At 39.8% G+C, this 14,825-nt stretch overlaps 1 protein-coding gene across 2 annotated transcripts in view; it reads left to right on the forward strand.

Annotated features, from left to right (window-relative positions):
• ryk (receptor like tyrosine kinase) overlaps positions 1 to 14,825 on the forward strand; it is a 52,692-nt gene that overhangs the window by 17,594 nt on the left and 20,273 nt on the right. The window contains exons 2-9 of one of the 2 annotated variants that reach the window (XM_005451201.4): positions 2,130 to 2,251; positions 2,341 to 2,440; positions 2,600 to 2,731; positions 5,156 to 5,215; positions 5,835 to 5,976; positions 6,897 to 6,997; positions 8,273 to 8,356; positions 13,093 to 13,218. In XM_005451201.4, coding sequence (XP_005451258.1) covers positions 2,130 to 2,251; positions 2,341 to 2,440; positions 2,600 to 2,731; positions 5,156 to 5,215; positions 5,835 to 5,976; positions 6,897 to 6,997; positions 8,273 to 8,356; positions 13,093 to 13,218 — 867 coding nt within the window. The remainder of the gene's footprint in view (positions 1 to 2,129; positions 2,252 to 2,340; positions 2,441 to 2,599; positions 2,732 to 5,155; positions 5,216 to 5,834; positions 5,977 to 6,896; positions 6,998 to 8,272; positions 8,357 to 13,092; positions 13,219 to 14,825) is intronic. The other variant, XM_003444274.5, reaches the window with a different exon arrangement.

The raw sequence follows: 14,825 nt of genomic DNA on the forward strand, positions 1-14,825 counted from the left end.
TGCTGGAAAAGCAGAAAAACGGACTTCTGATTGTGAGCTGATGCCGATCCAGGTGCAAACTTGGGTCAGTCCTGATATGATCAATGAGATTGAAAGATTGGATTAAAGCTCTTTTTAAAAATACAACTTTAATTTAAGGAAGGCATGCAAAGTTTTAGTTTCACACTATGAAAATTTACAATTACAACTAGGGCTGCCACAAACGATTATTTTGATAGTCGACTAGTCACCGATTATTTTTGCGATTAGTCGACTAATCAGATCATGCATCCATTGGACGTAAAATGTACAGCTTATTGCACCAGCAGCATCTGCTCTTATATAACTATCATTAGCTTACAGCTTGAAGTGTTTAAGGTATGTGCTAACTAAAAATGAAGACAAGATGATAATTTATTACACTTTTAATGAAATTTGCAGATTGTTTCAGTAAAGTTTAATAAACTCAGCCGTCTGCTCCTTGCTATCTAAAATATAACAGGACATCGGAGTATATTCTCGAGCATCTCACACTTCTGATAATCAGTTGTCTGCTTGACGTTTATTCAGCTGTGCAAAAACTATAACTTTATTTCTCAGCCAAAGTGACTTATATTACATGTTTAACCTGAGTAGCGAAAGACGGCGGTGAGTTTGAAAACGATTTGCCGGGAGTCCGGTGTTCTCACCGACTCTAATGAGCCTAGAACCCCGGCTCACTATCGAGCTGGTGGGTAACAGACGACGTCTCCGAAAACGTCGGAGGGCTTTTGAAAATATGTGGTGTCTTGATAGACTGAGCAAATATTTGAGGTTTACACAGCTACATTCTCACCTGAAAATATGTTAAACGTTTATTTTGTGACCCAGAAAGAATAATAAGAGTAACATTAAAACTAACTAGCTGCCGCCATTGTTGACAACTGCGCTGGGCCGCGCTATGAATTCTGGGACACAGTTTCTTCTTCTTCGGGGTTTAACGGCAGCTGGCATCCTTGTACATGCAGTGCTGCCATCTTCTGTTTCAGTCCGTTATTACACTCTTAAATACTACTTCTTATTCCTGCGTCTTTTGGGATCTTACAAAGCTTCAAACGACGCGTCGACTATTAAATTAGTCGTCGACGATTTTAATAGTCGACGTAATCGTGACTAGTCGACTAATCGTGGCAGCCCTAATTACAACGCAAGCTAGTCGAGACAAAACACATTTACTGTGATCATTCCCTTCCTTTGCCTTTCAGCACACCCCTTTTCTTTCCATGCAAGTCAACCCCCCCCCTTTTTTCATTTAATCATCTAAAGTCTTAGTTTCTGAATTTTACCTTTTCACAAGCTGAAAATGTGATCAACAGAAAAAGCGAGAGCAGCTGTCTTGTTCTTTGGACTCGTTAGAAAGTTTACGTAACCCTCGTCTCCTCTGTTTTTAATTGAGCCGGTGTAAGAACACCCTATGACGGGTGCTCTGAGACACCCAGGGGTACTGTGGGAGTCTGGGTGCATTCTTCGCTTCTCTTTAAACTAGATATTCACAGACTGATAGACCCTTCTCTGCCAGACAGACTCTTTCAAGGAGTGATAGCACTGCCTTGGGCACTGGTTGGGGGATTTCACCAGCATACATTACAGTTTTTGATGGAGTAAAAAAAAGAAAAAAAGAGAGGCTTCTTTAAAGGCTTGAATTCGTTAAAATAAAAGGGGAAGAAACGGCACAGAGTACCAGCCTGCTGAGCTTTCTGTGAACGGTTGCACAGATTGTCAGTGTCGGGTTTAGTTTCCTAGATTGGAAATTATGCTGATATTTTTGGACGCTGTCTGAGTTAAACCTTTTGAACTTTTTCACATGACCATTAAGTGTTATTAAGTGCTCACAGCGCAATACTGTTGCAATGTTTAGTCCATGTCCCTTTACTGAGGAGAAGCCTGCTAGTGCAGCTAGCAGTGTGACTGGATATTTAACCGTATACGAGACTTGCTCTGAATGAGGAAATGTGTTGTAAAAGGTCTTTTATGTCCAGTGATCTCAATAATTTCTTCAGAATAGAGGTGTTTGTTAAGTGATGTCAGTCCACAGAGTTTACGGGTTCGATCATCTCCTGTACTGAATGAGGTTCTCACCAAAGTAAAATCTGTTCCTTCTTCTCACACAGGCCTCGATGCAGAGCTGTACTACGTGCGACACGATGTGGTGAACCATTACGCACTTTCCTTCAACATGTCTGTGCCCACTGAGACCAACAGCCTCTACTTCACATGGTACTCCAAGACAAAGGTGAGACTGAGCATGTTCTCAGCACACAGGTCATCTGATCACACGTGTGAGGGAAATATTAACGTTTCTTCTCCGTTCCTCGTTTAAAGGTTGACTACCGGCTTGCATTCAGCGTGGAGAACCCCATAGCCCTGAACCCGCCATGGTGCAACATCTCCCTTCAGGGGGAAGTGCCCCGTGTTCCCTCTGGTCTGTCAAATATTCACCTTTAGTCATACTACCTTTAATTTTTAAAGCAAAGTTCTGAAAATCCTGAAACTATGATGGAGTTTTTACGTGTGTGTAATATTTGTGTTTTTGTGTGTGCGTGTGTGTGTGTGTGTGTGTGTGTGTGTGTGTCCTCCACAGTCTTCAGAGTGGACATCTTATGTTCGGGCAAAGTAGATGAAGAGGCATTTTTAACAATGCAGCTGAATCTGACCATCCATGCCAACAACTACACAGTGCTCAACTTCAAGAGGAGGAAAATGTGCTATAAGAGTAAGAGTCTGTTCACCTAAACAAATGTGAGGTTTAAAAAGTCTGTCAGCTCTGAAAATTTAATGTGAAAAGCGCCTTATGAAAATAAGTTGGATCACAAATGGGTGCAAAGTTTTGTGCCGGCCCTATGTACTCAGAGGGCTTGTAACAAGGAAAATATTAATAGTATGAAAAGACATTTTTAGCTTTATTAATTATGAAACTCAAAACACAGTAAGAGCTTTGTAGTGAAATTTGATGACATCTGACAATTTTTACTAATATTGAAAAGCAAAATTGTAAATTAAAATTTTAAATCTGATTAAAATAAAATGAAATGGGGTAACTGGAGAACTGCTCGGGGGGGAATGGAAGAACTATGACCAATCAAATGTTATTAAAAACACCCAGGGCCACTCGAGGTAACATGTAACAAAAGACCTCTGTTTCTGTTCGCTATAGACGATAAAAATTGAACCATCGCGTATCAGCCTGCACCTTCTTCAGGAGCTTCAAAGAACCCAGCAAAGCAATTAATCCTCTTTCATTCTCGCCGTTGTCAGCCTGTAAACAGTAGTATTTGGTATGTTTTCAGTGTCATTTCAGCTAGTCACGCACATCACGATTGTTTTTGTAACTTGACACACACGGTTGGTTGCAGGTTACATCACAAGCTTTACAAATATGCATTCAGATGTCAAAATGGGCTGTAGACCCTGACTGGTCTGTGGTAACATCACAGCCCGTGTGAAACGCAACCAGTAAAGTGACCACAACACCTTCTGGCCTCTAGGGGCAATGGTGAAGTATGCATATCCCTTCTAAGGCCATCAGACAGGAACCACAAATTAGAAAGACCTCTTACAGCTCATAGCAGTTTAAAAACACTCTTTCCTTACCAAGGATTGTATAAATGCAGGGGGATAAAAAAATAAATTAATTAATAAGAAAGGGACATAAAAACATAACAGCAGGGCAGACACGCTCGAGCAGCATTGATTTAGATTAAGAAAGACTACAGATGCACCAAGGTCATAGATCTCTCTTCTTGTCATTAGCTTATGTATTTAAAGGCAGTTTACCAGGCGGACATTAACCCTTTAAAGGTCATATCAATAAATGTCACCCTTCTAATTTCATAAAATAAATAAATAAATAAAAATCTGTCATACTGCTGGTTCCCCTACATTATTAACCAAACGTTAAAGTTAACAGTAGGGAGATGTGCAGGTTCTTGTGTTCCTCGTTCGCTGCTATTTTCAAACTGCCTGAAGATAATTACATGTGGCCCAGAGGCTTCTTGCCATATGCCCCCGTGGAAACAAATTTATTCCCATCTTATTTTAAGCAGGAGTCGAATTGGTAGCATGAACAGATTCTTTGTGTGCCCGAGTTGCAGTCATTCCTCCCTGTCGCTGCCTGCAGTGACACCGGAGAGCACTGAAAATGTTTGTCCGTGTTTGCTGTTTTATGATCGCAACTTGTTGTCAAAATAAGTTAACTGCTCAACTTTTCAAGGGTTTCATCATCAGCCTCTAAACAAGACCAAACTAACAGAGTGAAGAGTTTGTGTTTTGTGTTCTTCTGTTTGGAGCAGAGCTTTTTGTTTAATGTTGAGATAAATGAGCTGCTTTTGGGCTTTATAATAAATTGCACCAAAGATTTAGGAAAAAAAATTCCCCGTTGTGTAGTAGAGACATGCTTTTTAAAAAATTTTTAATTTAAACCACATTTTCTGTGTTGCTGTCATGTTGTATGGATAAATTACTTGTCACGCTCAGCTGTTATGTATCACTGTAGTATTGGTCTGAAATGCTTTATCCTTGGAGTTCAGGATATGTGGTGGAAATCCAAGGTCCCATATTTCCTGGGTCCATGTGGTCAAAGAAACTGAAAGTAAAAAATGTTATCTGTTATCATGAGCATTTTTAAACTTCACTGAGTGCTTTTACTTTTCTTCTTTCAGTGTTATATGTTTTGCATTCACACATCACATCACGTCATAGTCTGTTGGTTGTGGACGGAACTTGTTTTTGAGAAGAAGTTTAAATTTCATTTTCTGTTTTTAGGGGAAAAAGTGTTTACAGGCGTGATAGTGTACACAGGTGAACCAGTGAGAAGAAAAGTTGGTTTAAACCACCAGAAGAAATATGGATTGAAGTCAAGTTATATGAATGGTTTTTTTTTCTCCTTTGGAGAAAAGCAAAAACACTTTGCTAAAGTTCTCATACCTGCCTTAAAATTAATTAATAATCATCAGGAGCATGGGTTTATAAAGAAAGGCTCTAAAACAGAGGCTGAAATAAGAGGTTACACCAAGCCTATGTTAATAAAGCCGAGTCCGAGCTAGAAGTTAGCATCATTTGAGTATATTTTGATAATTTGATGTTGACTGAAGTTTATGTATTTCTCACTCTCTCTCCCTTTTTTCCCCTCCACAAACAGGAATCGATTCTGAAAAGATCCCCATTCCTCTCAACAATAACTCTCTCCCTCGACCTGACTGTAAGTAAACTTTCCACCTTCTCCCCCTCTTCCTGCTGCATGTATTGTTCACAGGTGGCATCAGCCTAGTGAGACAGATGTTAAATTACTATGAAGTCAGCTGTATAGGAGGCTTCAGTAGTCGGTCTTCATTAGGAAAAAAGAAAATGAATTGAGGGCTAAAGAGAAGGATTCATTGTGCTATTGAAGACCACTCTGTCAGCTCCCACCCACACCTCAGAGTTGGAGTGGTTGTTCTCATCTATTCAGACTTGTGTGAGCCTCTTTGAAGCAAAGCACCATTAGTGGGTCGTCTCCCTTCTGCTTGGGTAGACCCGAGGAACCCGGGGCCCTCTGAGGCTTTTAGAGAGGTGATGAGAACAGCTCTCAGATGCTGGATCCCGGGCACAGTCACCGCTTTTCCAGGTCTCCATTAACTCTTGAGTGGAGCCCGAGGTGCTCTAATACTTTCTTTTCCATGTGTGCCTTTTTTCATCCGGTGGCCTTGCATCATATTTTTGCATCATGCGATGATGGATGGATTTTTTATGCTGTAATCTTCCCCCCTTTTTTTTCTCTCTCATTTTTCAGAGTGGCTTATTTGCCTGATTCTTAATGTGTGACATTTTTGTGTCATCAGTAGATGGTGTTACCGCTCCCACCACCTCCACCCAGGTGTTCTATATAAGCGTGAGTGTCTGCTGCATTGTCATCTTCCTCGTGGCCATCATTCTGGCCATCCTACACCTGCACAGCATGAAGAGAGTGGAGATGGAGGACAGGTATGGTTCTTTTGCTTGTTCTGCTTCCAAAGCAATCTTACACCCTGATACATAACTGACCTCTTCCTGTAATCTCCACTTTAGAAGAAGCTTGCACAGGTTATCAATGTGAAATTAGATCAGCACATTCAGATAGGGTTTGCCATTGGGGCAGTCAGAAATTTTAACAAGCTAACACACTTATCATGTTAGACATTTTTAAATTCAATTCTGAATTTAAAATCATTCTCCTCCCAAACAAAATCTTTAATAAAAGGGCCACGTCATATCTTAAAGACCTCTTAAAGGATTCAGGAGACGGACACCTTCTCTACTTTCAAGACTCAAAAGTACTTAAAAGGCTTCAAACTTTCTTTTTAAATAAAGCTCATAGTTGGGGCTAAATTGGGTCACCCTGAACCATCTCTGAGTTATGCTACAATAGGCTTATGTGGATGTTTCACATAATGCACTGAACATTAATTCTTGTCCTCACTCTCTGTGTGTTTATACACCACTACTGAATTTAATCAGTAGTAATTATTAGTATTTATTATAGAACTCTCCCAAAAATGTCTTTTGTCTTCCTCCTCCTCACCCTCATTAGTCACAGCAGATGGCTGCCCCTTCCTGATCATGGTTCTGCTGCAGGTGTCTTCCTGTTAAAAGAGAGTTTTTCTTTCTCACTGTCACCAAATAGGGTCTTACACTATAAAGCACCTTGAGCCATGTGACTGTCAATTAAAACTATGACCTGACTGACTGAAAGAAAATGACTATCCTGTGCTTTACATTTTTTTTTAACTATGCATATATCCTGCTGTACTTCCAGGGTCATCACTTGTTAACGGACGGAGGATGTTTATCAAGGACTGTTTTGTTGTTGTTGTTGTTGTTGTTGTTTTTTTTTTACCTATAACATACTACTCTGTGTCTTTCAGTGTGAGTGACAGTGGAAGCTCACAGGGCCTTTCTCAGCCGTCCACCCAGACCACGCAGTACCTGAGGGCTGACACTCCAAACAACGCCGCCCCTGTTACCAGTAAGATTTTACCTCCCGTACACCACACCCTTCAGGCTCGTATGTCACAAGATGAAACATCTGTTCAAGTTTCATTAAAAAAACCCCAACAACAAGTGATTCAGTTTTCCACATATTTTCTTCTCTTGCTCGGGTTTCTCCAAACATGGATGCTTCTCCAAATGCAGTAATTGGCTGTGAATGACTCAGTTAGCTTAACTGGTATCATATGATTGTAATGAAGCAAACAGTTCCTGCAGTAATGCTATCTTCTTTCTTGTTGTTGTTGCTCCTCTCCTTGTGACCTGTTACTGTGGGAATAATGTGTAAATGTCCTCACCATGTGCTTTGTGTCAGACAGCAGTAAGAGGAGAAAAACGGGCCTGTTTTAGTGGTCGGCACATTGTAAACGCAGACGTGGGGAGAACAGGCCAAGCATCTAGTGTTTTAAATCAGTTCACAGTTGATAATAAATATATAAAATCTCTTTTTCAGGTGTTGTGAACACTCACAAGACATCCCGAAAGGCTGATTCTGTTCATCCAGACGTAGCGTTGAACAGAATCAACCTTTTGGGATTTAATTACCTGGATGATTGAGCATGCATCAAGACACTCACAAGACAATAATAAACATTAGATGAGTGTGCGTGCTGCTGCAGATTTGTCTGTGAGGCAGTTGGTTGTTTTTCTCCTTTGCTAGAATCAACTCACATTTCTTCTTATCCCATTCAGATAAAATGATGGGATAACTAGTTTTCAGATTTAAAATAATGTGTTCCTAAGATGCATTAAGAACAAAGAAGTCTACAGGTCGTCATCAGATATTACACATAGGACGATATGTTGTTGCAGGGTGGACATGAAATGATGATGTGCCTCTTTCAGTTTGGTGGGAGAGGTGTGCGTTTGAGGCTGTTTGACTACCACAGCTGTACACACATCTGGTTTTTGTCAGTAAATGTTCCATCGCTGCCCTCTTGTGGATTCAACCCTCATCTCAACCCCACTGCCTTTTCTCCTTGTGTGTCTTAAGCCTTTGTTGCTAAATGTGATTATCTCAACTGAACTCCCTCCCCTCCCTGTTTAACTCCGCCCCTGGTGGATGAGTGTCCTCACCCTAGTGAGCATGCCTGGTTTGATGGATGTTTTGAGCTGAAAGGTTACAGCAAGAGTTACACATCCACTCATTCATTCAGGTCATGTTGTGATTTTGTGTGCTTTCTCCATTAAACCCCTTCTTTCTCACCTTCTCCCACCCGCCACTCCCTCCCTGCCCTTCTCGTCTCGTCTTCAGACAACCACCCTGGTTCTGCACCCATACTCCAGCTTGCTGCCTCCTCCTTCCAAAACCCTGGTGCTCCCCCTCATGAAACCAAAAGTAAGTTTCTGGGACGTTAATTACCTGCTGTGTATTATAGTTAGGATATTGTGAGCAGCAGGATGAAATCAACTCCCTGTTTTTTGTTGGTTTGTTTTTTCCTTTCATTTCAAGTTTTATATTTGTCTTGGCTACATGTACAGGTCAAAATCTTAAGCTGTACATCTCACCTGCTTTTTAGTGGCATTCTTTTTGGCATTCCATATAAAATCATTATTTACAATAGTTTCGACTCAATCAATATCATATTTCATAATCATTTAGTGTTTTATTCAAGGAATCCTGAAGATCCTCTGGTAGATGGTTTTAGGCTGTGAGGTTGACTTTCTCTGTTTTATAATTTTGTATAATAATTGAATTTATTTGAGTTTTGACTCCCAGTTTAAAGAAATCATAATCAGTGAATATGCAAGTTTTCTCCTCCTCTCACCCTTTTTTCTAAAATTATCTTCTTTAAAATACAACCATGTTTCTGAAAAAGCTGGGATGCAAATTGTTACATTCTGTTTTTATTGACAAATCTCACAAATCCACATTTTACTCGCAATAGAACATAGAAATCATATTAAATGTTTAAACTGAGACATTTTACTAGTTCATGACAACTATTAGCTCAGTTTAGATTTGATCGCAGTAACACACCTTTAAAAAAAAGTCGGGAGGGAGGAAACGGAAGGCTGGAGAATTAAGTGGTACTAAAAACAAAAAAACAGCTGGTGAAACATTTCGCTGCCAAATAACAGGTCAGTAACATGACTGGGTCTAAAAAGAGCATCTTAGGCTACGTTCACACTGCAGGCGAAAGCGCATGAAATCCAACTTTTTTGACCCTATGCGACCCATATCCGATCATGGTAAGACAGTTTGAACAGCACAAATCTGATATTTTCAAATCCGACCTGGGTCACTTTGTGGTACTGAATCTGAAACCTATCTGATGCTTTAGAAAGCCACTGCTGTTTGAATGGTCATGTCGCATTAAATCCGTCTTTTACGTCACTGTCACAAGACAGACGCCAGTTATCAGCGCTGGAGAAGACAAACGAGAAAGCATGGCGGCCATTGCTAAAGGACGGGCTCTCTTTTTTCTCAGTGTCCTTCTTTCTCTAATTAATTTGTCAAAATTCTGTCGGCTACGACTGTGCAGAAATTGATAGACTGCTGCAACAACACCTACTAGCTCTGTAGCCGCCATTTTTACTTCCATAAACAGAGCGCGTTGTGTGTGACGTCTTCTTTTGCGCATGTGGGCCGCTTTGAGGGCTATGAACCGTTCACTCTAGAGCATGTTTGCTGTCACATTTTATTTGTAGTGTGAACAACCAGACAAAAAAATCGGATTTGATCAAAAAATCGGAATTGAGCATTAAGACCTGCAGTGTGAACGTAGCCTTAGAGAGGCAGATTTTCTTAGAAGTGAAGATGGGCAGAGTTTCACCAATCTGCAAAGACCTGCAACTACAAATTTTGAATAGTATTGGAATAGTATGCCTCAATATGAAATTGAGAAGGCTGTGACTATTTCTTCGTCATATTCAGTGCATAATGTCATGAAAAGATTCAGAGAATACAGAGAAATGTCTTTGTGCAAGGGACAAGGCTGACAATGAATATTGGATTCCTGTGATCTGCAAAGAAGTCATCATATAAACATGATGCAGAAATGCACAATTCAGCAAAATGATGCTGAACCGCATACTGCAGTCTGGGTGCCACACTGGCTGTCTGTAGTCCAGCTCTTTCACCAACTGAAAACATTTGGAGCATTGAAGATCAAAGCAGATCCAGGACTGCTGAGCAGCCAGAATCCTCTAAGATTGGAAGAACATTCCTCTCCCAAAAGTCTGGCAGCTGCTCTCCTCAGCACCCAGACAGTTACAGACTGTTGTTAAGTCATAAACATGGCCCTGTCCAAACTTTTTTTTAAGACCTGCATCAAATTCGAATTGACGTTTTTCCCTTGAAATGGTACATTTTCTCAGTTTGTGAAGTTTGGGTCTGTGAGATTTGTAAGTCATTGCTTTCTGTTTTTATGTCCATTTTCCAGCATTTTTTTTTTTTTTTTTAAATTTGGGTTGTAAAAAAACTAACAAAAAAAGAACAGGGTTTTGGCAAATCTGGAATCATTTCCTTATGGTTAAGAACACTGTGGGATACTTTGATCTGGTATTGGGTATTCTTGAACTAAAACAAGAACCAAAATGTAATAGATCAGTGAAACTCCTTAAGTCTAAATAAAACATAAACATAATTAGAATTTTAAGTAAAACACAATAAAATTAAAAATTGCCTGAGAAGTCGGGCTCGGAGTACTAGGATTGATTGTGTGCAGTTGCCTCAGTCCCAACCACGTCTGTTCTGGTTTACATTGTTGAGATAATCACTGCTCATAGTTTGACCTGTAGGGGGCAGCATTGCTCTGCACCATGATAGTTTTTGCCACACTGTGACAGTAGAGCTTTAGAGCTTTAAGAAGAGGCGTTTATGGCATATTTCTCCACGTCTAAATGTTTTGACATTTAAGATCCTGTTTTCACTTCCTCCACCGTGCTCCTCCTGTGTTAGTGTTGGTGGTGGATCAGCCCAAAACCTACACAGGAGGAGGGTGTTGAGGATATCAAGGGAGTCAGGACCACAGAAATGTATTCTGTGGACATGATCATCCTGACTCCATGAGAGGAGATCTTGCATGGGGCTCCAGACCGAGGGTGCTTGATGGTCGTTTTATATTTTCCACTATTTTTAAGTAATCACACCCTACAGTTATCACCTCCTCACCAAGCTTTTGGCTTGACGGTCTGGTAGCGCATTCCAGCGTTGTGCAGGTTTACAGTCCTGACATCCTATGCCAGCATCTTTGGTCTTGCCCGTAGTGGTGGAGAGGCTGGAATGGAAGAAACTGATTCTGTTGACACATGTGCTTTATACACATGACGAGTTTAGATCAGGGGTCATTGATTCTTGTTGACTCTGGTTCAGATCTTTTTCTTTCTACAGGAAGAGCTCTTTGGTTTCTAAGTGCCTCTTTAGCTAGCATTTGTTAACTGTTGTGTTTGTTTATGTGTGTGCGTAATCTATAAGGAACTTTATGACTTCAACTCTCGCCTCTGAAAACCACCAGTTAATAACAGCGAGTACATGGGGAGGTTATGTAATAGATGTGCTGTAACACAGGACTTTGCATGAAGTTGCTGTGATGCAACATGTGCAGGGTACTGTACATGTGTGGCTTTTTCCCAGAATTGCTATCATTTCTTTTCTTTGAGTCTACATATTTTAGAAGAAATATGACACTTTTGATCTGAAGCAGAAGCTCCCAGGTTGTTTTTGTGTGCTAATCCAGGTTTAAAAAAATGTGTCAGTCATTTGGTAAGAGGTTTGTTTAGATTTGGATTATGTGTGCCTTTAAACCCTCAAGCGACATAGATAAAAAGTGAGTAAAATGACAAAGTGGAATCATTTATGACAGGATTACTTTTTCTAATTTATGTTTGTCATTTTCCTTGTCATTTTCCTCTCCAGCAGAAATGTTCCGTCATTAATTATGATTTTCAGGGTTTGGGTTTTTTGGGGTTTTTTTTTTTTTGGGGGGGGGATGTTTAAACAAAGATCATCTCTTACTTCTTATAAAACAAATTTTACTTTGTTTCTATAGTAGTAGTATTAGTAGAAAGAAAATATGTATTGCAGTTGGATCGTTTTATTTTACCATTGTGAATCCATTTCACCTGCTTTTGTGCAAATCGACGTGAAAACGGGAGAAGCCACTGCAAGACGACCCTCAAAAAAAACAAGAAAGGAATGGTTTTAGCACATAGTGGGCACAAACTGCTGCTCCCTCTGGTCTGATTTCACAGAAGCAATGAAAAAAACAAAAACAAGGTGCCTGCAGACCATTCAAGTTGCACAGGTTGTGCAACTCCTCCAGGATGCCAAACATGTATATGCAGATAAGAGAGTTTGCTGCGTCTCGCATCGCAGTGTGGCAAGAGTGGAAGGGATACCAGCACACAGGCTGTTGCGTGAGGAGAGGACTGTCAACCCAGCAGCAGGACCTGCATACATCATGTTGTAGCATCAAATTATTTTGGTGATTGTGTACTTTGATCAACGAGAAATTACAATGAAGACATCATATTCAAGCTGTTATTTATCCTTTGGTACTTTGATGCTTCTGCAAATGAAAGGTGTCAAATATGTGGCCCAGGGGCCAAAACTGGCCCTCCAGTAGGCCCCACAAAGTATGCAAGTTACAGTAAATTAACTGTTTGTTTGTTAAATAAAATACACTGCTAGTCTGGGTATATTAGTGCAATTTAAGTATTTGTGCAAAGCAGATGCCTAGACAGATTGTTTAATTAATGGTTGATGTTTGGATACAAAAATGTCACATTTTAAGATTTTTTTTGGGGGGGGGACATCTTTAGTCATTTCTTAGGACATCTCAGGCTGTTCAACACTGATTTTCAGAATGTATTAATATTTCTTCTATTTCTTTAAAAATAAATAAATAAATAAATTTCAGATCTAATTAGGAATGTGTTTACAGGCTATTTAATTGGCTGTAAAAACAAACAAACAAACTTTGCATTAACTTGTCACATTCATGGCCTTTAAAAAGTTGTTGGAGAAGACAAACTGAACTAAAATGTCACAGCAGCACATAATGCATACACAGCAGGTTTCATGAATTAATGAAATGTGTTCATTTATTTATTTTTTGTGTGTCTTTGCAGGTTACCCATCTCTGCGCATAGAGAAGAATGACCTGAGGAGTGTGACTCTGATGGAGGCCAAAGCTAAAGTTAAAGATATTGCAATCTCAAGGGAGCGAGTCACACTACGAGACGTCTTACATGAAGGTATTTCCTTTCCCAGTATTTTAGGCCTATGCCCTGGTGTTTTGCCTTTTAGCGACATTTCCAGGGAGACTTGAGTCATTTGTGTGATCTAGTCTGTATACGCATGAAATGAAACAGATTTTAAGGAGCTTCGGTCCTGCAGTCATGAATAATCTTGTTATGCTTCATCCAGCATCGAACGTTTGTTAATTTAACTTTTCAGCCTGTGTGTTTTTGTCATGTTCTGAGTTTTCTGTATAAAGAACATAAATGGAGAGAAAAAGGAAAAGACGAAATGTTTAAAAAAAAAAAAAAAAAAAATTAATAGTATTAAAATTTGTATTTGAACATTTCTAGTTGAAATATGTCTGGTTCTAAAGGCCGTAGAAATAGTTTATCTGCTGTTGGCAGTGAAGTTGTTTGAAAAGATTTTGTGTGGTTGAAGCTTGCCAGGATACATCAGCACACCTTTAGAAACCAGTGGGATTGTAGCAACAGTAGTTACGAATATTCCTGCCACTATCGGGAATAGTCAGGAAGCTTGTTACAAAAATGGACTTTGATGAATTTTAACTATCCATCTGTGTATTTCCTGCTGCTCAGCTGAATCTGAAAGGTGATATTAACACTTGTTATTGTTTTAAATTTTTATAAGTAGATTTCTCTAAACACGAATAAAATAATGACTTAGAAACGTATGAATAAACAGAAGCCAAAACACATGTTTCATAGACACAGATAGTCACACTTCACACTAATAGATTATTTAGCAAACTGACTTTGAGGCCTAGCAGACACTAATTGGCTACAGCTGCCTGTGTTGTGAAACCATTCCCTCGGTGTGGGATTTAAATCAGCACTGTAACACTTCTGAAACCCTACACCGTATCTTACACCCTAACCCGACTTGCACCTCCAGAGAAGTGTAACTATGTAACATGTTGAGGCAGCCTGCAGCGACTGCCAGCTGGAGGGAAGTGGATCAACTTCGGTTAGTGTTTTGGTGCTGTAGGCACACGGTGTACAAGAGTGAATGCTAGCAATGATGTTGGCCACTTGTGTAAGGTCAGCACTCATCAGCTTGTTTATTTCTCCTGTAAAGTGAGATCTTTAAACATGGGAGTCCATGGGCATTGACGACATGGTAAAAATGAGGTTAAATACACAATTTGTATATAAATATAATTTGTGGCAAAATTGAAAGTTCAGTGATATAGTTGAAGGATGTCTTTATTAAAGAAAGCAATATTAAAAACATAGTGAACAGAGTTGGGACAAACGAGTTTGTGAGTCTGTCAGCGGCAACTTAAACTCCTTTGATGAGGAATGTAAAGAATCACCCAGGATGGGCTTGGCCTTCTTTAAAGTCCTAACCTTGCACAGGTGAGGAAGGTCATGCAGGGTCACACCTGCAGTTTTGCTGCATACTGTAACTCTACCTTGCAGTATGCAGTTTTGCTGCATACTATACTGCAACTCTACCTTGCAGTATGCAGTTTTGCTGCATACTATACTGTAACTCTACCTTGCAGTATGCAGTTTTGCTGCATACTATACTGTAACTCTACCTTGCAGTCTCGTTTCACAGGCATAGAAGTCATAAAGGAATTTAAAAAGATGTTTAAATT

This window comes from Oreochromis niloticus, linkage group LG23 (genome assembly GCF_001858045.2).
Source record: "Oreochromis niloticus isolate F11D_XX linkage group LG23, O_niloticus_UMD_NMBU, whole genome shotgun sequence".
Lineage (NCBI taxonomy): Eukaryota > Metazoa > Chordata > Actinopteri > Cichliformes > Cichlidae > Oreochromis > Oreochromis niloticus.